General features: G+C 27.1%; 2 protein-coding genes across 3 annotated transcripts in view; one reads left to right on the top strand and one right to left on the bottom strand.

Moving 5' to 3' along the window:
• Positions 1-26,748, bottom strand: part of LOC136982969 (protein C10) — a 352,942-nt gene that overhangs the window by 196,991 nt on the left and 129,203 nt on the right. The window lies entirely within an intron of this gene.
• Positions 1-26,748, top strand: part of Galphas (G protein alpha s subunit) — a 114,596-nt gene that overhangs the window by 84,356 nt on the left and 3,492 nt on the right. For both annotated transcript variants that reach the window (XM_067279541.1, XM_067279542.1), the window contains exons 6-10: positions 1,492-1,546; positions 10,852-10,925; positions 13,229-13,408; positions 15,766-15,896; positions 18,499-18,566. In XM_067279541.1, the coding sequence (XP_067135642.1) occupies positions 1,492-1,546; positions 10,852-10,925; positions 13,229-13,408; positions 15,766-15,896; positions 18,499-18,566 (508 nt within the window). The remainder of the gene's footprint in view (positions 1-1,491; positions 1,547-10,851; positions 10,926-13,228; positions 13,409-15,765; positions 15,897-18,498; positions 18,567-26,748) is intronic.

Here is a 26,748-nt window from a genome sequence, read left to right on the forward strand (position 1 = left end):
ATATTTATTATATGAAATTGGACAATCCAATAATAAAATGCTTTAATAATGTATGAATTATGTTAAACTAGTTCATTGATACAGCTAGAATATTATCAATAATAATTCAAGTGTAGAATCTGGTAAAGAAACAAAATAGTGAAATATCTATATGTTGTTTTGTCTGCTGTCAATATTCTTTACCAAAACAAAATGATTTATTCAAAACAATAAAGTAATTTTTTTTTTTACAATAACAGACATTCAAATGTTTTTGCACTCTGAAACTCATTTTCAGAAATTATTCAATTAAACAATATTCAAATGGTCAAATTAAAAAAGATATGCATAGTATACTGTGGTGACAGTCATTTTGACAACTAAATTATACTAAAAACAAACAAATTAATTGCTGTGTAATAAACAAAACATAGTTTTAAAAATGTGATGAAGATGTACAATAACAGATAAATATTTTGTAATCTATAGATGTACAATAACAGATGAGAATGATGAGAATTAAAATAAATTCTTATTTTAAAAAACAACAAAAACAAAATTAAGCAAAAGTATTTTGCTTAATTTTGTTTTTGTTACATAACAATTAATTTTTTTTTGTCTGTTTCTAATTGAATATTGTAAAGACGATAACTTTTTCTGTTATATTTGGCATTTTCTTCCAAATGTGATTATTTGAATATTTTAGTGAAGTTGTAAATTATAATGCTTGAAAACATTCAATCATATTTTTCTTGTAGATAATTTTAGTGCTTTGAATAAAGCATTTGTTTTGGTGAATCTTAGACATTATTTATTATTAGAGCAATTATGTTAATTTCTTTACTGCTAATATTTATGATCTGTTTTTCTAGACTTTTTTTCAAAATTTAAAAATTAAATGGGATTTTGAATCTTATGATTTTTATTTTATGAGAATTGTGTTATTTGTAATATCTTCAAATAGTCATTTTCCGGAGCTTATGATTTAATTTAATATGTAAATGATTAATGTTACTTATATCTAGTTTTATAAAAAAAAATGGTTGAATTTCAACATTCCAAGATAAGTTTGATAAACATATGAAGTTCACTATTTTGTGATGTTAAAACAAAAATTTTTTAAACTATCTAATTAAACACTTCAGGACAATAAAAAGTCACAAATTTTAATAAAGATTGGAAATTTTCATTAAAATTTCATTTACAATAATTTTGTATTGAAGGGTGAGAAAGTATCAACCAAAAAATATATTTACCACAGTAGAAAACATTTAAAATTTTCAATAACAAAAATAAGATTCAAAGGAAATGTTTAGATGTGATGATATAATTTTCAAATGATCCTTATTATTACTGAATCTTTAATTCTTCAGAAATTTTTAAGATCAAAATATTTGGAAAACCATAATTATGGTTTTATGCACTTTTGCTTCTTGACATTTGATATTTAATTTTAGTATTACAAAATAAATAGTAGATATAATTATAATATTTCTTATTTATTCATTTTAGTTTCCTTGATAGAGTACATATAATAAAACAACCTGATTACACTCCTTCAGAACAGGTGAGTAGTACTCCTTCAGAACAGGTGAGTAGTAGTAGTAGTAGTAGTAGTAGTAGTAGTAATAGTATATTTTATATTATAAAAAATTTCACACAAATTGAGGATTTGAAATGATGTCACTTATAGTGAATACTTTTTGTATGAGTTAATAAATTTTTTAATGTATTTGGTTACTAAAGTTGCAATTTTTATGTTTTTGATTAGCATAGTTGTTGATAATTATTATTTTAATTTTCAGAATACTTTGATGATCAAAATATTACAGGAAAAGTCATGTTCTGTACTTACATTGAATGTATTGTGATGCATAATCTGGTTACTCTGTTATTATTGAATTTGATGCAAAAAATGTACTTAACATTTGTCAGATTAATGAAAAATGAAAATAATTTAAAACTTTAACAAAATATCTTTTAAAACTTTTTTGAAAGTTTTGCAACACATTTTATCAATGGATTCTATTTGATGTATGCATGCTGCTATGTTCTGTATTTGAATGATGATATTGATAAGAAATATGCCTTAATGCTGGTCTAAGTTAACATTTTTATGAATTGCTAAAAATTCACTGTTTATATCTTAATCACACTTATTTTAACTTCAGCTATTGACAATAAATGTCTTTTACTGTTATATAGCGTCATCAAAATTTACTACTGTCTATACTAATGGACTACACTTTCCTATTAATAATGGTATAACAGAAACCAAAAGAGTTGTATGAAACAATTAACATGACTAAGTAGCAAATTATATTGTTTCATTTTCCAATTTAAAGCAACATCACTTACCAATTACTGAGTTTCCTTCGGTATGGTATTGCCATTAAATCATAGATGATTAGAAAAAAACAGAAATAGATATAATGAACTTGTGTGTTCAAGTTTTTCATATTATGTATATAAAAATTCAGTGTGTACTTAAATATTTTTATTTTCTCTGAAGACTTCCAAAAGTTTATGCAAATATTTTGAAATCTGTTTATTTAAAGATAGATTTACAATGGGAGACTTAGGAATATATTTCATGGACATGGATCAGCTTTCATATGGTTATTCTGCATTACTAAAAATATTAAGTATACATGACCTAAAATTATTATTTTCTTGATTAAAATATAGAGGTAAAATCTATGGCTTTATAGGAGGATACTTTTTAGTGCCCCAGAATAACCATATAAAGGCAAATACAAATCTGTGAAATATGTTTAAGCCTCCCCTTATTAGATGTATGACTACTGGAAGAATACACATATTTATTGAAGAAACAAAGCATATAGATTTGATTATATAAAAGAAGATTAAGAAATATGTTGTTTAAGTAAAAATTCTGCTTTATCAATTAATTTGAATTGTCAGTTACATAAACTTATTGTACTATTTGTGTAAAATAGATCTATATATAATGAAGATTTTTTTCATGCACAAATACTTACAATCATATGATAATTTCATATATTTTAATAAGAAAATTTATTTTGACATAAAAAATATATTTTTGTAATTTTTGTTCAAGATTTCAAAAACAAATTACTCTTAAGATTGTTAGTAAGTTCATTAGTAGAAGACTTGCTTTGGAATATGTAAGGCTGGATATACATAGATGCCACAAAAACATCTTTATACAAAATGATTTAACTTTAAGCAAATTCATTTTGTTTAATGTTGTATGCACACTGATGAAGGAAAATGTCTTTAAACAAAACTTGCTACATTCTTTTTTGTGCATGTGCAGTGATCAGCTGTTGCAGTTTCAACATTGTACCTCATAGAACCACAATTTTTTTCAATGATAAAGTAGTGTGTGCAATTTTTATATTAAAGTGGAAGTAGCTGTGTCAGGAAGAAAACAAAAAATATGTTTGTATATACCCAATTAATCAAAAAGGAATTGAAGAAAATACTCTCTAAAAATTGATTAAATATGAAACCAAACTTTGAAATTTTATTTCATTAAGCACTGTTTAATAACATTTAGAATGCAATTGAAAGATAAAATACAAAAATATGACACTAATCTACAGGAGAGCTACTATTTTAATTTATTATAATCAACTACATATGCAAATGTGAGCTATGTATAGTACATGAAAAGTGTCTAGTCAGCTATAAATGCGTGCACACAAGAAAATGGTTGCCCATTGAGCAAGAATCCATGTTTGCATGTCAGACAGGTTTGAGTGTACTCAAACTTGTATAATCATGTTTTTCAATGAATTACTTTCTTTTTGTGTAAAAATGTCTTCATACAGAATATTTTGTTGGATATTAAAACATTTCAGTGCACACTGATTAAATAAAAACATCTCTAGACAAAACATTTTATCAAAATGTGTTTAATTTTGATTTATCACATTTTGCATTTTGTTTCATAAGTGTGCATTGGGGCCTGTGTAAACCATTGAGAAAGCAGTTTTAAGTGTGTTTAGTAAAAAATGTTGTGTATAAAATTGTTTTTGCTGTCTATATCAACATGCATCCATCTAAAAAGAAGTTTACTTCATTTGTGGATTGGTCTTTAAAATTTGGCTACTTCATAAAAATTTTAAAGTCCTGTATGCATCAAAATATTTGAAGACAAATACAAAGCAATGTTAAAAAAAATTTTTAAATTTTAATAATTCTTAAACTTTAAGATTTTTATGTTACTTGTATTTGTGTACAGATTTGGTTTAATGAAACATGCAGGCTATATATATTCAGCAGTAATATAAAATTTGTGTTGTTATTATTTGGGAGAAAAGTTGATTTTTTTCCTAGTAGTATTTTTTTTTACATGAAAATGTTCCAATGTGTGTATTTGTATAAAATATAAGGCATGCTTAATAATTCAAATTTATTAATGTTAGGGGTTGAATTAGCAAAAACATTAAATTACAATTTTAATTTAATGTTTTTTGATAATTTGCAAAAATTTAAATTTGAAAGTAATACAAGTAAAAAGGATTTTCGAATAAAATTTCAAGTATAATAGTATTATGTGTTAATATATGTATAATAGTATTTAAAATTAATGCTAAACTATCTTCACAAACATGATAATTTTTAAAAGAAAGAGAGAGTGAAGTTTTGTTTTGCTTCTGCATGATGAATGAAATGACATTCCTAGTTTTTAACCTCCTCAATCAATAAGAGTTCTCTTTAGACTGGAGTTACAAATTACTAAAAATATACTACATTATAATTGTGCAGTATTTCATGTAATTGTGAAATTACTTAATTTTTAATAATATGTAACTACAGAAATTTAACTTGGTGGAATTGATGGAAAAAAATCATAATAAAGAGAGAAAGTTTTGTTTTATATTTATAGCTCTTTACTTATTATTATTATAAATAATTAACTAGCATTTTAGTAAATTTTTGTGTGTGAGTTTGAACTCATTGAATTGAAGAAATAAATGAGCATGCCATTATCTTTTAGAAAGAAATTATATGAAGTGTATCATATTTTTCTGAAAAAATACCTGAAAATTGAAATTTAAACTTAATATTATATGAAATCTATTAAATACAGACTAATACTAAATTTGGCACTGTTTTTTCTTTTTTAAATTTTTTAAAAAAATTGTAACTTTTCCAATGTAATATATGTACAAAAAAACATTATAGATTATCATTTTATGCATTGAAAATTTTTATAAAAATTATACCTGTCTTGTAGAGATTTATATATGAATATAATTCAGAATGATCCTTTGTACAAAAATAACTTACTTGATCAAATGATTTTCAATATTATTGTTAGGATAAAATTACATATTTCTCATCATCAGAATATATATTATTATTTGTTAAATAATGTACAGGTACTCCTCACTTTATGACTGAGTCCCATTCTGACGACTACGTCGTTAAGCAAATTGGTTGATAAGCGAGGAGCTTGCGCCGGGAATATAGGATCGTTGTAAAATTATGCAACAAACTTCAAATTTATTCATAAAAAGACTATTATAGTATGCTATTTGCCTATTATAGTATGCTTAGTGCACTTGTCACCATTCACCACTGACCGACACTCAAGCTGAGAAAGTGGATTCCCTGAATTGCAGGTTGAAACTAGATTGGTCGTAAGTGCAAGTGGTCGTTAAGCTGATAGGTCATAAAGTGCGGAGTACCTGTATTAGTTATAACATCCATATTTGTGACATGTATGTAGTTTTACTAGCCATGTCAATATAACTGTTAGCAAAAATATCTTTTTCCAGAGTTTATGAAATTAATGTTTAGAATTTCTTATCCATATGAGTATTCTTTGTCTAAAAATATTCTTTAACTTTTTGAAAACTGTTTCATCTTAGTTCATACAAACTATTGTATTATTATTGTTGTGAATGTCATGTTCAGCTGATGCTGGAGCCAAGTGCTATGCCAGACTAAAGTCAAGGCATAGATACCTAAACAAGTGTAACATTAAGCTTCTGTGTTATTGGTCTGTGTGTGTCAACATCTAGAAACTTCCCAACAATGTGACATGTGTTCAATATTGCAGCTTTCTATAGTGCCATGTATGTTTTTATTAAGGTTTAATGTTTTAGACTTTTGTATGTATTATGACACTAGTAGAAGAGAGGACAACAGATACAATAAATATCTTATCCATCTTCCATATCTGTTGTATTTCTTGAGTGAGTGGAGTGTAGTTGATTTTTTTTTCAGTGTAGGCAATTTTTATGTTATGAGTGTTTTGAACAGAGATATCTATCATATAAGTGATCTTACTGCATTTGTCAATGAGAGTGATGTCAGGTTTATTGTGATGAATTGTTTTACTTGTGATTATGGTTCTGCCATAGTATATTTTGTGTGTGTCATTTTCTAAAAATATTTTTTTATTATTATTATTATTATTATACAAATATACTACCACAGACAAAATATACTTTGTATATTTTGTCTGTGGAGTATATTTGTATAATGGTACCTATGGTATTGTATTTAATAATCTGTATTTGTGTGCAAGCTCTTGGTATATATTATATTTGCTATTTGATTATGTCTGTATAAATAGTCTGTGTGCTAAGAGCTTGCAACTTATTATTATTTTAAAATTCATTATGATTTACAAATATCCACATCTAAAACTCAATAATTAAATATTAAAGCTAAATGATTGCCAGATTATATTGGGCTATATTACTACTACTATTAATAGTAGTAGTAATATAGTACCAGTGGTGATATTCAGCGGGTTCGCACAGGTTTGGCCGAACCCGTTGTTAAAATTTTCAGTTTTCCAAACTTTGTTAAACACACGGAACATTTCTCAGTGGTTTTGTTTTTTTTTTTTTAAATATATTAAAATATACGTATTATACTCTGTAATACTACTAAACTAGAGCCTTATACCCTGTTCGCACCGAGCATTTCAATCTAGATTGTGAGCAAGGTCGGGGACTATGTCTTGGTGCAATCTCTCTCGACCGAAACGAGGTTTAATCGCAATCGATTCAAGAAAGTTCTTGAAACTAGATCCAGTCATAAGAGAGATCCCACAATCTCACGAGTGCGAGATAATACAAGATGGCTGTGGAACACGTGTCGGGCTATGGACAGCGAAATAAAAAGGATATTGTATTTCGAGAGATGATGACATCTGTTTATTATCAGCAGTGCCATTCGGGGTGGAAAATTTCTCTGCCTAAAAAAAAGGGGGGGGTCGACAGCACTATTGTTATATACTATTGTTACCTGGTCTTTGCCCAGGGCTCGTTACATTCCAAATACGCCACTGATTATTAGATATATCGCAAGAAAAGGTATTGTATTTATTTCTAGCCAAAACTTCCGTTTCGTTTGTCGGTGATTGTCAGGGAAAAATTTTCTGCTAGTGAACCCTTTGTTAACTATTTCGAATATCACCACTATATAGTACTACTATTAATAATTAAATGCTAAGTAATTTGGCACCAGATGTAGGTGGTAGGCATCATCTCTTGCTAAATTTAATAACTATAATTAAATTAATATTTTAATAATTAATTTATAAGGTTCTAGAAGAAAAGAATTGGTTTGAAACAGAACTCAAAACTGCAACTCCTTACCATGTAGTCATTCGATTACTTATGGCTTGGAAACAAAAATAATTATAATTAAATATTAATTTAACTAAACGATCACCACAATTAATCAGGCTATAAATTTGCTATTATTAATAATTACAGCAATTGTTTGGTTGAGTATCAATGTATCAGGCTTTGAGAAGTTTATTATATATAAATATTAATTTAATTATCATTTAGCAAGGGATGATACCTAATGCTTCTCTCTAGTGCCAAATGGCATTACGATTTTGAAATAAAAAAAGAATTTCTTATGGAGAGAAAAATTTTAAAATAAATAATTTTGTTAAGTAGTAATAAGTTAGAAAAACAATATAAATGCTGTAAAACAGGTAAGGTTTGGCAGCTCTATTACCATCCTCTCTTGCATGTACGGTACAATATTCATTTTAATGCTTTATTATAATGTCATCTTGAAGACATTTTAAATGTTAAAAAGGAGTTTAATTTAAACACTTGTTACCATAAACCTTATACTAATAATAAACTGCATCAGTTCAAATAACTGAAAATATCTATTGTTGGTGTATAATGGACTTGGGTGGTCTTTTTGAAATGACTACTGTTTTAGTACCAAATGATCTACTGATTTTTTTTTATTGGGTTATATTAAGGCCAAATAAATAGATACAAAGCAATTTGGCTTGAAGTAGGAGATATTTTAAGCTGCCATCTCATGATAAACTTAATAGTTAAAAATAAATTAATGTTTAATTTAGAATATTCTAAATTATAATTCTCACATAGAATTATTCTAAACTAAAAGTTAATTTATTTCTAATTATTAAATTATTGTAAGATAGTACCTAACTATCTACTCTAGCCAAACTTATTTGTATCTAATTATTAACCACTTTATGTTTACCTCATTTTAATATTAATTTAATTAAACATAAAAAATACTTAAAACTGAAAGAAAAATGAAAAAACATGCATTAATTTTGAAGAGAAAGCTTGGAAGTTTATTTTCCTTTGTCTCGCCTTTCTGTGAAATCTGACACTGCCGTCTCAGTTGTTTACAACTGGGACCTTGAAAACAGTTGGTGTCCTCTTTCCTGGAACATTTACATAGACACCTGAGGAGATAAAGGGTATAAAGTAGGGTGAATACTAACTGGTGGTATATTTCTAAATATTTTGCAAAAATTACATATTTTACTGCGATTTCCATCCCCCGACTTAATTAAACGTATATATTGGGTGGGCAAGCAAGAGTTCAGTGGGAGCCGCAATGTAGGTTTTGCAAAATGCAAGGGAGCCGCAGTTCTGTATTGTCGTGGCGGATAGTATGGTAAAGCGCACAGTTTTATTATATAATATAAATATAATATAAAACAAATATTGAATTTTTTTTAATAAACATATTTTCACAAAATTATAAAAATAAAATTGTAAAAATAATAATAAAAAACAGAAATTAACACTTTCAGCAAGAGCTGCACATAACTCAAAAAGAGCCACATTTGCCCATGTCTGGTATATCTAATAAAATCTATTAATTAAAAAAATTAAAAAATATTGGATGTCATTTTTGACATCAGAAAATAGCTTTAAATAACTTTACCAAAATAAAATTCATGCAATTTGATATCAAACTGCCATAAAAAAAAGCAATTAATCATTAATTGCACATCATTAAAGGTTAAAATCGCTATAAAATTATTTTGCGCAGGAAAAAATTTTTGAAAAAATTTGAGGAAGTAAAAAACATTTCCAAAAAGTTTTTTTTGGGGAAAAAAGGGCATTAAGTTTTTTTTTACCCCTTAACGCCCATGCCCAAGTTATCTCAGGTTCAGGCATTAAGTATAATTAGCCTTAATATAGCCCAGTAAAAATCTTGAAGAGATGGATACTATAAGGCAGGTGTGGCCAAACTTTTATCCCTTAGGGGCTACTTTTTCGATAAAATATAGCCTGCGGGCAACTATGAATATGGGCAAACAATTTTAGGATTTTTCAAATTTTTCATAGATTTTTTAATAAATAATTAATAATGATAAATAAATAATAATTTTTTATTTTTTTTCAGCCTTACTTGGTTTATTCATTCTAAAATAATAATGTTAAATATTAATAACATTTAAAACAATAATTAATAAACTAACATACCTGCTTCTGTTTGCTGTATGAATAAATAAAAAAAAAACTAAAATTGAAAGTAAATACAAGTGCACAAACAAGGAGTAACAAGTGGATTGAAGCCAGGGGCTGTCACGTTACTGTCTGACATGATTTTGTGCCATTTTATGCGATTGCCATTTATATGCACATGCATTGCGACTACAATTAATTTAAAAGTTAACATTCATTTGCGTTGTTCATCGGGATAAATACAAACAGTATGAGTATGTTGCACAGACAGTCTATTATTGTAAGAATAAATTATCGAATTAAGATTTTTAAACATTAATTTAAGTGAAAGCAAATTATTCAACTTTAGCTTCGTGGGCTACTTTCAAAACCTTCTATAAGGTATTGAGTTGTATATATTATTTACTGTTTATGTTTTGGATTGCAAATATGTCATCAGTTTTAAAGTGCATCTCATTTTTGAACAAAGTAAAAAATGAGTAAAAACAAGCATATTAGAATTGAGGAAATAAGTATTAATAGTGCAATAAAATTTCATATTTCTTAATATGAATTAATTCTGTAATAACATTATTTTCTGATTGAAATTTCACAGATGTATTCATTGTTTAAAAATGGCTTTAGTCTCATAATATTCCTTGTTGTTGTTGTTATAAGAAGAAGGGATAGAGGTTTTTTAAAATAATTGCTAAATTAATTAATTATACCAAGAAGGTACAAAACTTATGGAATGTTTTCTACATATCAAAAATCATTTTTGGTTTATTTGCACAAACTTGAGAAATATTTAAAAGAATAAAAGTTAAGAATAAATATTCTTGTTTATTCAAAATGCATTTATGAATATTTAAATAATTGAAAAATCATTTTGATATATTTATCAGTCACCTTATAATAAAACTGTTGCTCTGAATTATGGTGTTTTAGTGAAATCTTATATAAATCATCTCAATGAATATTAATTAGATTTATTTTTAATTTAAAAATTTTAAAATATGTATTAATCAAAACATTTAATTAAGTTCTTAGTTTTCTTTAAAATGTAAACTGATCTGTATAATTTTAAAAATCAATCTTAACATGTTATTGTTTTTAATGATATTTAAATCTATAAAATAAAATATTAACATGTCTCTATATTGAATTTACATAGGATATTTTACGGTGTCGTGTTTTAACCTCAGGAATATTTGAAACTAAGTTTCAAGTGGAGAAGGTTAATTTTCAGTAAGTAATTTTATAATACGTTTGGTAAATATTAATAATTTGTCACAAAAATTATGCATACATAGTTTTTAATTTTATATCTGCATTATTTCAGATTAGCTAATGTTACCAAACAACTAGATTTTTATTTAAACATAAATTTATCAGTTTTGATTGGTAACTTTTTATTATAAGTTATTATTAAGACTAGCCCATCTAGGCACTAAAAATCATATAAACAATTATAAACTTATGACTTTTATGGTTTTAAAATTATAACTTTTATGATTTTATTGCCTAGATCAGTGGTTCTAAATCTTTTTGAAGTCAGGGAACACTAAATTTTCACATTGTTTTCTGCAGAACACTTACAATACATCAGCTTTAAAGCAGGGGTGGCGAACCTTTTTGAAATCAAATGCACTCGGTCTAGTAGATGATGACATTGGCGTTTGCTAATTACATTCCCATACAAAAATTATGTATGTAATTGTATTGATTTTTCTATTGCAACAATTTTTAATTGTATATTTGTTTTTTCGCGGAACACTTAAAGTGGCTTCACAGAGCACCCGTGTTCCGTGGATCAAGAACCACTGGCCTAGATGTCCTAACTCTAGTGATTATATGATTTTATATATATAATTTAATAATAAATTTTTTCAATCATTAATAAATCATTTATTGTAATTTTTTCCAAATTGTTAAGTAACTTAGTAAATTTAACAGATTTTTATATTTAGATTATATAACATAGGGTATTTTCCTTTGATATTAAACATATTAAGTATGAGGGTAATCCCAAAAGTAGGGTTTCCAAAGTGCTAGGAATGCAGGGAAACTGTTCGTGCAGCTATTGGCAACACTGTTGTGTTTGTTGTTTTTTCACTCCAAAACGAGCCTGTGCACACCTCACTGGGACGCTTAGTCTTAATTTAGCAGCCGTTTGTAATGGAACTCTTGTCTGGTGCTACTGCCAAGTGTGAAATTTGCACAGTTATTTGCTTTTTGAGCACAAAAGGTGTTAAACTGATTGAAATTCATCGCCAATTGACAGAAGTGTATGGCGAGTCATGCATGGATGTCAAAAACATCTGCAGGTGGTGTAGGGAGTTGCAGCTGGTCATACTGAAATTCACGATGATGAAAAAAGTGGGAGACTGTCAGTTTTGGATGGAGGTTGAGCAAACCATGTGTGAAGATCAGTGAATCACTCTGGATGATATCTGTATTTTGGTTCCTGGGGTTTCCTGAAGCATTATTTATAGAATTTTAATGGAAAAGTTGCAATATTGGAAGATGTGCACAAGACAGGTCCCGCAAATGCTCACAGCAGACTATCAACAGTAACAAGTAAACTCTTCCAGTGAATTTTTTCGCCACTACTCAGACGAAAAGGACAAGTTTTTGAATTCAATTGTTACAGGTGATGAAACCTGGGTGTTCCACTTCACATCTGAGTCCAAACAACAGTCATGTGAGTGGTGGCATTCCTCTTTGCCCAAGCTGCAAAAATTCAAACAAACACAGTCTGCTGGTAAAGTCATGGCAACTACGTTCTGGGATTGAAAAGGGGGTATTGTAGGTTGACTTCATGGCTGCTGGGACAGGTATTTTGAGACACTGAAAAAACTCAGATGGGCGATTCAAAACTGGAGGAGAGGAATGCTGTCACCCTTGAGCAAGGGTATAAGCATTCTCCACAATAATGCTCATCCCCACGTTGCTCGTCAGACTGTCACTCTCCTGCAATAGTTTGGATGTGACATCATTGCCCACCCACTCTGTAGTCCAGACTTGGCACCCAGTGACTACAGTGACTACATCTGTTTCCTAAGTTGAAAGAACATTTGGCTGGAATGCGCTTCAGCAATGACAACAAGGTGAAAGATGAAGTTCAATGCTTTCTTAACGACCTGGCAGCAAGCTTGTATGACATAGGCATATAAAAATTGCCACAGCACCTGTAAAAATGCATCAACCGAAATGGCAATTATGTAGAAAAATAGAGACATGTTCAAGCTTTAAAATGATGTAAACACTATTAAAATAAACGTTTCTTCATATTTTTTAAAAAATAAGAGACCTTACTTTTGGGATTACCCTCATACTTATATTTTCATGATAAAGACTGCTATCATATATTAGAAATATTTTTCTAAATAAGATATAGAAAATACCACTAACTATTTTACAAGAGCTTGAAAATTTTAATATTTTCAAATTAAAATTTTAAGTTTTATTTTAATATTGCTTTTATGTTATTTTTATTTTATTATAATGTAATGATAAATATTTATAATTTACTACTATGAAATTTACAGTATGTTTGATGTTGGAGGTCAGCGGGATGAACGAAGAAAATGGATTCAATGTTTTAATGATGTAACAGCTATTATATTTGTGACAGCATGCAGTAGTTATAATATGGTGCTGCGAGAAGATCCTAATCAAAATAGACTTCGAGAATCTTTGGAACTTTTTAAAAGCATCTGGAATAATAGGTATTAAATCATAAAAATATATAAGATAGACATTCTATTTTTGTTAGTTAATTATTGAAAAATGGAATTAACTAAACAAAAATTTCGAATTAACTAAACAAAAACAGCAAAAAGTTTGATCTATAGACAATCAGTTAAATCTGAAAGAAATTAAGTTTAGATTTCTGGAAATTTCGAGTCAACAATTAAGCAGTACATGAAGAAAATGATATTGATCAATACTTTAACTTATCAATATTTTAGAAATGTATTCATTTAAGACAAAATATTAAAAAAAAATTAGAATTTGCAGTATAAATGTTTACTATTTTCATTATATTACAGTAGATTCCCACTAGTCCGAACTAATTGGGACTGAGCCCTGTTTGGATTAGCTGAATAATTGAAATAATGCAGAAGCAAGCAGTAAAACAGGTCCGGTTTATATAGATCCAACACCATCAATGACTTATGTTTCTGTTTTTGTTTGTAAGTACTGTGTAGATCTGCTGTTTTAATAGGTCATGTCAAACACTGATTTATTAATTTTGTACAGTATTAATACAGTACTACAATAAAATATAATTTTTTTTGTTGTGAAATTCTAAATCTTTTGTACCATTAATACCATTTAAATTCAACTGGAAAATATAAAAAAAAGTATATTTTTTGAGCTAAAACATTTCCTGTCCATTAACTGAAACATTTTTCAGAGTAGGCAGACGTTCGGATTAGCAGTGTTCGGACTAGTGGGACTCTATGAACGTAGTTTTGTCAACAATAATTAATATTAATGGTTTAAAAATGCATTATTTTTTAAAATTATTTAACTACTAATTTAATTTTATTAATAATTTTTTTAAATTGTAATCTTAATGCAAGTCTTAAAGTATATTATACATTAACGTATATGCATACATTCACAATCACTCATTGAATCATTTTCATTGTCTTTTCAATAACATTTTTTTTTTAAATCTCTAAAAAAATAAATTCAATATAATTCATCAACTTTTCTTGAATGCATAACTTAAAATTGATTCCCACAAAATGTTATGTAGAATTTTTAAAAGTTTTAGAATAGTACAAAATCAATTTGCACTTTCATGTTACAGGAAAAAAAATTATAAGAAATCTTTAAATTCATTGGTGGAGTTTCTCTCATCTGTTTTAGATACCTATGATGATGTACAGTAAACTCTTGAAAGCACAAAATATTTGAATAATCAACATTGGAATTCAACATATGCATGCACTATTAATGCTGCTAGATGATTTAAACTGAAACATTTTGTTGCCTATTGAATATCTTAATAGTTATTTGCATATTTTCAGTTAAATTTATTGCATTTGTATTTCAATTAATGATTATATGAAAACTATGAATTGGAAAAAACAATTTCAAATAACAATGTTTTATGTTTTTCCCAAGAAATATCATAAGCAAATGAAAAATTCTAAAATACAACTAAAATTAATAACAAATGCAAATTCAAGATTAGGATATAAATAACAATTCAGAAAAATTTAAAATAAATCAAAAATCTACTTCAAAAAACAAAAGAAGGAAAGTTTACTGAAGAGGAAAAGGTATCAAATAACTAATTAATTCCATCTGAAAAATTGAAAATATATTAGTATTTTTTGTATTCTTTCATTATTTCTGATTTTATAATCTTAAGACACAAATAACAAATAAAAAAAGGAGCTTGTTCATTATTATTTATTGTTGACATCACTTATTGAAAATATTTATTTTAAGGTCAAAATAATGAAAAATTAAAAGTATGATATCAATATAATGCTCATTGATGCTGTTATTTTAAGAATTTAATGTACTCAAATTATATATTACACTGATATATAGTTTAACAACATTGGTTGAAATTGATTAGAAGCAGTTTTTAAGCTTGGTATACATTTGGTCAAACATGAGTAGATGTGATTTCTGATGACTACTGGTAAATTTTGATTAATAACATTTTATGAAAATTTATTTAAAATAAAATGAATAGTCATTTTATTTATTTGATTATGCTAACTAAATAAATAAAGCTATATGAGTGTAGAAAAATTTTATAATAGAAGAAAAATTTAAAAATTTTCTGATTGCAACTTCTGGTATTTTTAATCATGTTTTCATGAAAGAAAGAAATGAAATTTTACAATGTGGCAATATTAATTTTAATTTTTAAAACATGTAATTAATTTTTGACATTTTAATATGATATACATAAAATATATAAGTAATTGGAAAAAAAGATTTTGTTAGCAGGCTACATAAATTATGTTTTTTCAGTAATATAGCACCAAATCTCACAATTTAAGTAATAATGTAATTTTTTACGTATCATTTATAATTAAATTTATTTTATTAGGTGGTTGAGAACCATTTCTGTGATTCTGTTTCTTAATAAACAAGATCTTCTAGCAGAGAAGATTAAAGCTGCTAAGTCAAAATTAGAAGATTATTTCAGAGAGTTTGTACATTATCAGGTACCACAAGATGGTAAGTAATAATCAATTTATTAATGTACTTTTTAAGCACTTATTATTTGCTTAAAAATTACAAACAGTATTCAACAAAATATTCTTTGTAATAATGTACAAAGTGGGATATAATAAGAACTTTTTACATTTATAAAGTTACTTGTATTATATCTTTCCCTATAATAGCTATAATGTAAATTAAATCAGTGAAACAAAATAGTTATCATCATTATAAAATAATTTCAGAATTACTATAAATTTATAATGTATTTGTATATTAATGACAATGAAAATTCTTATTTTAGTAGTTAAATGTTTTAAATATAGTAACTGAAAATGAACCATTAATAGAATACTCATTCTTATTAATTGAAAGAATTCTTTCAATTAATAAGAATGACTTATTATTCCATTAAAATTAAACTTACTGTGAACATTGAAAGAAAGAATTAATTTTCTTTAATATGATTATAAATATTTTATAACAATTAAATAAAAGAACTATAATTATATTCAAATATATGTGAAGAAAGTTTTAATTTATGTGCCTTTAAATGTTTGATAAATCAACATTTAAAGGCACGAATAAAGATTGTGATGGAAATTCACTCTTATTTTGAACTTCCTCTAGTCACACATCATATACAACCGAATCTAAAAAGTCTAATTTAAAAATTCAGTTATGTAAAATATGTTTGATACTGAAACATCTGTCTGTTTCATAATTATCAAAAATGATGTGTCTAAATAACAAGATTGATGAGCAAATTAGATATATATTGTATATGTGTATGTATGTATGTATGTGTATATATATATATATATTTTAATAATGTTTAATTATTTAGTAAATACAACTGTTTAAAAAAGTGGCAAGAGTTCTTACTTGACTTTCCAGCACTTAAATAGGAGGTCAAGGGGATCAGGAAGTCCAATAATTTTTAATTATACTACAATAAAAAATTTAAATAATAACAAAAGCTTTAAAAGAATAACTTTGTTGAATTATGATAAAAATGTCTATTTAAAAACTATTTAAGCTTAAAAAACATTGACTCATTAATTCAAACTTTGAACAAAAATGTCAAAAGTTAAAATTTGTGTGTTGTACCATCTATTACGAGAGTTTATTTGAAAAATAATTTTTGTATTATTAATTATTATAAAAAAGTAAAAGACTTAATTTTCAGAGTAGAGAGAAGTTTCTAAGAAAAAATATAAATTTTTTACTACTCAGACACCTTATACTTCTGAGAAATTATTAATTTAATAATGCGAACGTTTTCCACCTGTTCCACAGGTCATCTTCAAGCAATTTTTACTTTTGGAATGTTATCTCGTGCAGGATCGAATGTATATGCGCACGATATTTCAAAATTTTAAAAAACCGTTGGAACATTCCATGTAAAATATAAAATATAAACAATAATAAAAACATTATAAATAATGAGTAAAATTATTTATAATTTTACTCATTAATAATTACTCAGTAAAATTAATATAAACAAAAATATAAATGCCAATAATGAGTAAAATTTTCATTAAGTCTGACCCTACTCCAAGATATGACACAAGAACCTCCCTCTATCTCCCCATTCCTTGATCTTTAATTAACCACCAAAATTTAATAGCATTAATATCCCAAATACAGTGATAATCCTGCTAAGTTTCAAAATTTTTCATTCATCCAGCCCTGAAATATTATGCAAAATAAATGCAGACACACAGACAATTTTGTAAGGAATTCATTTTTTACATTTTTGGGCTCCTTGAGTGTCAAAATGTCAAGAAATGAAAAAAGAAAGTATTATACTTTGACTGATCACTATATTATAATTTATTATTATATTATAATTTATGTAATATAATTATGTATATAAAGATCTGAAAATGATAGTGAAAATATCCACCATCTTCTCAGCAACTACAAATAATTATATCAATGCACCTGAATTTTTTTGCCAAGCATAAATAGTGAAAATATTTGAAAATATCACACTATTATTTTCAAAACTTTTCAAATATAAAAAAATTAAAACATAATATATATATATATATATTATGTTTTATATTTAAATGAGTCAATGTAAAGTTTTCTTAAAAGAGATCAATACATGAAAAGGTTGTGAATATCTGGTCTAGATATTTAATGTGTGTGAAGTTATTGATAAATGAACACATTGAAAGCCCTGTTTTAAAAACATAAATCTAATGTAAAAGAGTGCAAAGCTTTTTAAAAATATTATTTTCTAAATTTGAAATTTTATTTTTTGCTTAAGGTTTTTTTTATTTTTCTAAGATATGGGTATTTTATATTAGAAAGCATTAATTTTTTATTCGAAAAACACAATATTAAGATTTTATATATATTGGTTTTAGTTTATACTGGTATTTGAACTCCAAATAGAACTTAATGTAAGAAAAGAAGTAAAATTGTAACTACGATTTAATATTAAAACTACAATTTTTTCTGTTATTTATTTACGGAAGTAAAAATAATGTTACACATATAGCACATTGATTTTGAAAGATTTATTGTGCACTGGTTAGCATAATTTTAATAAATTTTTGAACATGTAAATTTTTGCAACATTTTATAACATTTTTTTCTTTCACTTTAGCTGTTGTGGAATCTGGAGAAGATCCAGAAGTAATAAGGGCCAAATACTTTATACGAGATGAGTTCCTGGTAAATATTTATTATTTTTTTTGTTATAATATAAAAGTTATTTCAGTTAACTTTACAGTATCATCTGAATTTTAAAGTTATAATCATATTAATGATGATATGGTTTTTTTTAAGTTAGAATTTTCTTAATGCAAATTTTATTACTTAGATTTCATATTTATAATAAATTTAAAGAAATATATGCAATAGAAATCTAAAAGATTTAAAGATTAAAATCTCCATTTTCTTGATACTTATTTGAATTAAAGAACATTTGATTAATATTGCTCTGATTATATACATATAGTATTAAGATCTAGGTTTTCTTCAAAGTTTCTGTTTAATTAATTCTTTTATTGGCATTTTTTAATGATTATTTCTCTAATGACAAAGTAAATGTTACACAACTTCACAGATGAAGAAAACTTAATAAAATTAATAAAATGTATTTTAAACAATATTAAAAATTAAAAAAATAAGCATTGGAAAAATTAAAATCTAAGAATAGAACATTAGTAAAAAATGAATTTCTTTTATTTAACTGACAAAATAATATTTTATCCCTGATGTTAACAAATTTATTTTTGTATTTTGATCTAAAAATTATGCAGAGTAATTTTTTTTAATTTCTCATTTTTGTCAGTAAATGAAATATTCAATTTTGAATATTTTTAATTTATTGTCTATTTTTTTAATGCTTTTTTTATATTAATTAAACATGTTTTAAATTCTAAGTTTCATTTTTATTCATTAATTACGACTTCTTCAATAGCTTTCTCTTGATATCACAAAGGATTCGTAAATATTTGGAATCAACAAAATTAACTTCTGACCTGTATAGCAATATTAGGTTCTAGAACAGTGGTGGCAATCTATGACCCGCAGGTCAGACACTGACCTACGCAGGCTTTTTAAATGACCTGCGCGTTGATTTTTATAAACTTATTTTTTATATCATAAAAGAGAGAACAGACAATCAAAAATATTTAAAAAAGGCTGTTGTATAGATTACTCCCTATGGAATTTTGGGATATTGAGTATATATCTGAACTCAGGAGACTGAGATGAGTTCAACGATACTCTACTTTTGAACCGGAGATGGAAAATAAAAAAGTTATCATATTTATGATTTCTTGCCTTTCACAATACACTCAATATCCCAAAATTCCATAGGGAGTAATCAATGCAACTTCCTAAAAAAATAAAGTATATACATCTAATGTCAAATTTATATATATAAAAAAAAAAACAGTTTAAAGACCCTATGCAGGCATCGGGGCATGTGCAAAAAAAGTAGTTTTTAACCATCCTCCCCTCCCCTTTCCAAATGGCACCACTTAGTGACTCACAAGCTAGTACTAAAAAAATTAATGGACATAATTTGACCCACTTCTCAAAAAGGTTTGCCATCACTGTTCTAGAAGATATAAAATTTATCATTTTATTATCTGTTAACTAAACTTTCATTGTTTTAATTTTGTAAGAAGTATACATGCATGTGTGCAAGCATATATATATACATATTTAATATTTTGTATATTTGTGTATGTGTGTAAACATACAAATATAATTTAATTTCATTTAGTACAGTGTATTTATATTAAATATTTTGATGACAATTTGAAAACAAAATCTTTCTAAAAATAATTAATAATTTAACTGTGCAATCCTATATTTTTTTTATAAATAAATTATATAAATCAGATCTGGTTTGAAAATCATACATTTAAATGCATAAATGTCAATATCAGGTCTGACGTATTAAATTTATCATATACAGTGGGTGATCGGTTAACAAACATAATTCGTTCCAAGACTTTGTTTGCTATCCGAATTGTTTGTTAACTGATTATCAATTTACCATAAGTTTGTATGGGAATTTGATTAATTCATTCTGGAGACCCCCAAAAATAAAAAATATATACTTACTACATTTATTTATATGTAATAATAAAAATACATATATACACAGTCTTGCATTTTTATTATTTATGTTTTTTTGTTTGTGGGGGGTTAAAGAATCCATTTAATGTCGATTGCTTTTCTCTCTTCTTCAGGATTTTCAGAAGTAATTAATAGCATTGTAATCGTAGAGATCCTCAAGCCTATTAACCTCAACCTGGTTTGTATGCCATTTTAAGACCGTTGATCTGACATCCCCCATTTCTTCAAAAGATCTTTAATTAATAGCAGATATCGGCATTAATTCTCTATTTTCATAATAAAACATATCTCGTCAAGTTTCTCGGTGTTCTTCATTCAAGAGTTCTTGGCATTCTTCTGTTATCAGATCAGTTTCAGGTTTCATTATGAGCTCTTCAATGTTCTTTATTTCTCAGATGTGATGTTTGTTACTCCTTTAGCTGCTTGAGTCTTTTTGATTATGGGAAACAATCTTCATTAATGACTACCAGTACATATAAGATCAAATAAAAGAAGGAAGTCTGAAGGTCAAAGAGGTTTTATTTGATCTTTTTGATTATACTGTATCTTTCTTAAATAAGATTGAACAGCGGCCTACTGTAGACTTGTTCAAGCCATACTGCCCAGCAACATCAGACATCTTCTGCCCATTCTCTACCTTTGCTATTATATTCTCACCTTTTGAAAAGAAAAACTGATGCAAAACTTAACAAGTGCCCGCTCGACAGTCTCGCGAATACTGTAAAAGAATTGTTTCTGTGAGAAAAATAAAAGGCTAGAATTTCAAGGAAGTATTTCAAAGTTCGAGGAATACTATCTGATCAGTATATATCGGGTTGAACGTTGATGTTGACGTCTCCCGCGCTCCGAAAAGTTTTGAATTATTACCTGAAGACAAGGGAAAATCAGTCGGTATTTGCTATTTTCATCACTTCTTTTTATGTTTGTTCAGTGAAGTGTTCATTATCCGAACATGTGTTCATTGTCTGATCATAAAAATCTTTTGCAAAAGTGTTTGGTTAACGAACAAATCGGATAACAATCTGTTCGTTAACCAATCACCCACTGTATATAAATATTTTTACAAGGGTAAATAAAAAAAATTGAGACTGATTTTTTCCTCACATGATAATTATTCTGAGGCATATTGACTGTGGTCTTTTTCAAGATATTTCCTGTGGAATACCATGCACTTCTGCCATTTTTTCTGTTAGTCATTGAAGTTGTTTAGTTACCCATTCTTTCAAGATGTTTGTCAGAATTGCCTCCAATGCTTTGACTGTGATTGTGGACAAAAAATGCATTTCCCATATCTGAACTTCAGTTCCGAGAATAGGCAAGTCACAGTGTAAAATCTTGGCTGTGAGGGAATGTGATATGCACAAGATGTTTTTTTCTTGACCAAAAACTTCACTACTACATTAGTGACATGCAGGTATTCATTGTCATAGAGAAAAGAATTTCTTGCAGGTGTGATCTAACAGTAAGCAGAACTGACAGATAGTACTGCTTGAAGACTGTTGTATGTAACATGGTTGTACATTATTCCATGTCAATCAAAGATGATGACTATTTTCTTGCCAGCTGTCAGAGTAACTTTTGCCTTCTTTGAAGTGAGAAGTAATGAGGATTTCCACATTGTATCTGAGGATTGAAGTGATATAGTCAGGTTCCATCATCAGAAATGCATCACCCAGATATTATAACATGTAGCAGATATTTATTGTGTACTAACTTATTATCATTTTCCTTATGATAGATACCTACTTGGATCACAATGATTTAAACTTAGATCATTGAGATGTTTTTTAAAGTTGAACAGACTCTTTTTGTTGTTGTTGAACAATAAAGCTAACCTAATCCAATATAGAGGCCACAATCATACTTGCCAATTAGAACTTTCTAAGGGTATGATGATGATGATGATATCCCCAAAGTAATTTATTTTAATTTCAAAAGTAACACCTTTAAAAACCTTTTGAAATTTTGTAACTTACCCTTCACTGTCCCAGTTAAACACAGTTTAAATTCACTAAATTTTAATATGTTAAGTTTTATAGGATCTTGTCTAAAAGAGCTATTTTAGCATTTTTACTAAAAAAAAGTAAATTATGTCTCTTTTGCCCAGTCAAAATTGTGAGAACCTTGGCTATTATATCTGTTAAAATAATTTATGTAACTAGTTTCATATGTATAGATTATTTAAATTCACTATACACTCCTGAATAAACTGATATTGATTTTTCCTTTGTAGACAAATATAAGTTGAGATATATATTTATGAAGTTATAATTAATAATAATTGTATAGAATTAATATAATATTATTATTAAATATTAATAATAATATAATTTATCATACTAAATAGGTAAAAAGTTAAAAATTTGAATTCAACAAGGAAGTTCATAAGATCTTGTCATCTATTTTGCTTTAATTTAAAATGATAATCTTTCTTTGGGTTTGACTCATTCAGAGAAGTTAGCAGAAAATCTTGGGTTGGACGACGAACAAGCTCCTCATCTAATTTTATCAAATTGGTCAAGGGTCAAGGTTTGAGATGAGATCACAGCCAGAGGATAAAAAGAGGAAGCAGTTCCTTTCCTCCTTTTTGATGTGTCTCTGTCACCCATTGGATATGTCCTAGAACTATTGTTGAACCCTGTAGTGAAGGACTAAATGGACATTTTATAACAATCCATAAGAATTGTTCAGCAAAGGATTACATCAGAAAGTATTTATACATCTCATGAATCAATTTAATTTTTTGTTACTCACATATTGAGTTGACATATAAGTATATTCATTAGTTAGTTATCCATATACACTAGAATGTTAGTCATTAATAAATGTTTTTTTGTTTTAATTTTACTTGCAAGTTGAATGAACCACTTCCAGATTGTTTGTCTCACAACTTCCTCCTCCAGTCTATTACCCCAAGTCCCTATACAAGAGGGCTCACTTGTAAATGAAGGTTTCCTGTGAACTGAAATCACAGGTGGTACCATCTTGACCTGGGTAGCAATTTAACCTGTCAGAAAATACCACTGCCATGCATTGAATGTATCTACTCTAGTGGCCAAATAAAGCATCATATTTCTGTGCAATTTTTTAGACAGATGCATTGATAACCATTTTTTACAGTGATATATCTGGGATTTGTTAGTGCTATATTTTCAACAGGAAAAAAATTAGTCTCAATTTATTTTAGCTTGTTGTAATGAATTAAATGGATTAAATTATTTTGTATCTGTTTGCTGTAAGTATACTAAAGTATTGTTTTGCAATTTATCTATAATTTTGTTATAATTTAATTTTTAGAATTGATATTATTAGAAACAGAATCTGTTCATAAGATTAAATCATACTAAAATTATAATTGAGTATCATATTGGAGACTTTACTTATTATACTGTTGCTTTTATATTTTTTTACTTGTTAAAGTTTTCAATATAGCTACATATTTAAAATTTATAATGAAACTTTGATCCAAAGGTTTCTTAATCATTTAAAAAAAAAAATTAATACCATAATTTTCTGTGTATTACCCACAGCAGCATATAACCTCATTGGCATATAACCTCCTACAGAAAATTGCTAAAGGAAACACAAAACCATCACATAACCCACACTGCCATATAACCCTGCATCTCTATAGTTGTTGAAGACATTCCATTTACACATATATAATTTAAAAAGCAAAGTCTTAGGTATTTCATTTTTTCCTCCTTATTTTTTTTTGGTTTTATTTTGTTAGAAATTCATTGTAGATGTAATTATAATATAAGTGAAATGGAAAAAACATAATATTTGAGATGGAACTGCCTAAAGGAGGATGTGCACAAGCAGCATGAAATAGAAAAACAGCATGTTTGTGATAACTTTATTGCTGCCAACTTTGAAACATTGTCTCTACTTTTATAGCATAATGAAAAGAGTTGTTTGTCACGTGAATATACAAATCACATATCTTCCTCCATTAAACAATATGTGCATTATATTTGAATAGATTTTTGATACAGAAATATTTCTCCATATTGTATAAAATTGTTTCATTTTTATATAATTATCCCTAACAAACTATATAAAGTAATACTTGTAAACAGAAAAGATGCAAACACATTTCCCATCTCCAATGCATGCACCAAGAATAAAACCACTTGTTGCTCTTAGAACAAAGATGCATTTTGTGATGCCACTTTTTCATTCTATACTGCATTTCTCCATCTCACTTAAACTGCACTAAATGTTGAAAATATAACCAATAATAATTATTATTATATCTGTTAGCAAAAGATGAATTTTATATGATAAAAACATGTTGGATTGTAGCGTCAGGATAACTAATAAAGATGCTGAATTCTGGTTCATTTATCCAATTATTGTTTTACTGTGTCTTCAAACTGTAATTAAAACACAGATGCAAATTATTTATTAATTTACCTCAGTCTTATATCAGACTTTAAATTATTTAAATTTAGAAATACAGTTTAATACCTTCTTCCTGTTATTAATTAGCACTTAATAGTTTAGTTTTGAAATTAATTTGTGTTTTGTTATTACATTTTTATTTAAAAGATTTTATTGTTACTTTTATTTTAATTGAAATGTAATTAATATTATTTGATGTTTATAAATCTAAATATTGTTCCATTCATAATTAGTTCAAAACCATGATTTTTTTAATAAACAATTGTGTATATAAGCTGATATCAGTCTAAGACAGGCTGAAAATGTTCCTTATACACTGATACAATTGCTTCTTCTGGAAGCCAAAATTTTATTTCTGATAGGTGTACTATGGTCACTGAATTTGAAGATATTACATCATATTTTAAACTATACACCTGTGTTACTTTAATTAGTATAAAAAGAGAATCACACTATACCATTTAAAAAATGAAGCAAATAAATTAAAATAGTAAAGTAATCTTTATTTGATTTCATTAGCAAAATGGCAGAAAGTAATGCTGCTATGTGTTTAAACATTATAGGGTCAAGTTAGGGGTAGATTTTTAAATGTCTATAATTACTTTAGTTGACAAAACTTAGTGATGAAAAGAGCAAGAGTTCATAGCCTACCAGCATTACTATTATCTAACTCTAATGTCTTAATGATCAAGGAGATTCACTAACTATTCATCAAAGATTATTTTGAAAGTTCATATTTTGTTGACATACAGACTATAAATGTATAATAACTGGATAGTTCCCTGTCATAGTTGATGGGAAACTATGTAGTTAACAGTCTGGTCTTCTGTCCCAGTCTTTTTTAATATATTACAGTAAGATGGATAAAAGAATGATATGTATTTATCCCAACTCTTCCCCTAGTTAATATATTATGTTTCAATTGAATGCTACTCACTTGTCAGACTGACCTGACCAGGACAACATGGTAGACCATGGTAGACTTTTCTGCCATTTGAATCCCATACGTGGAACCATACCAAAAATTCTATATCATTGAAAAAAGGTTTCTTTGCTGTCTTTTCTGAATAGTGACCTTAATATTCATTCAGTTTCTTGATAAAGATAAGACAAATTCTAAATAAAAAATGGTGATACTGAATGATATGAATTAACACCATCTGGTCAACAATCCAGCTTTGGATATTATAATAATAAAATTAATAACAGTAGTAAATAATATAAGAATATTAACAGTAACAACACAATAAAAAAATAATCATAAATAATAAATATTACAATGTGTAACCTCAAAGTTGATGAGAAAATGCATGTATTTATGCTGTGATTTTTTTCCTTTAGACTACATCAAATCATTTAATGATTCTTTTAAGAATTATAATACAGGTACTCCTCACTTTACGACCTATCTGCTTAACGACACTCGCACTTACGACCAGTCGAGTTTCGACCTGCAATTCGGGGAATCCCCTTTCTCAGCTTGAGTGTCGGTCAGTGGTGAATGGTGATAAGTGCACTAAGCATACTATAATAGGCTTGCGCGTACTATAATTGTCTTATAGTACTATAATAGGCTAATAGTATACTATAATAGTCTTTTTATGAATAAATTTGAAGTTTGTTGCATAATTTGTATAATTTTACAACGATCCTATATTCCCGGCGCAAGCTCCTAGCTTATCGACCAATTCGCTTAACGACGTAGTCGTCGGAACAGAACTCGGTCGTAAAGTGAGGAGTACCTGTAATATATTAACTAAAATTATCTTATGCAAATTTATAAGAAAAAGATTATTGAGCATCAATAAAATTTTACATGGTGCCTTGTCATTTGCTCATTTTGATGAATAAT

Source organism: Centruroides vittatus, unplaced genomic scaffold, assembly GCF_030686945.1.
Source record: "Centruroides vittatus isolate TY-2023 unplaced genomic scaffold, ASM3068694v2 contig_875, whole genome shotgun sequence".
NCBI classification, from domain to species: Eukaryota; Metazoa; Arthropoda; class Arachnida; order Scorpiones; family Buthidae; genus Centruroides; species Centruroides vittatus.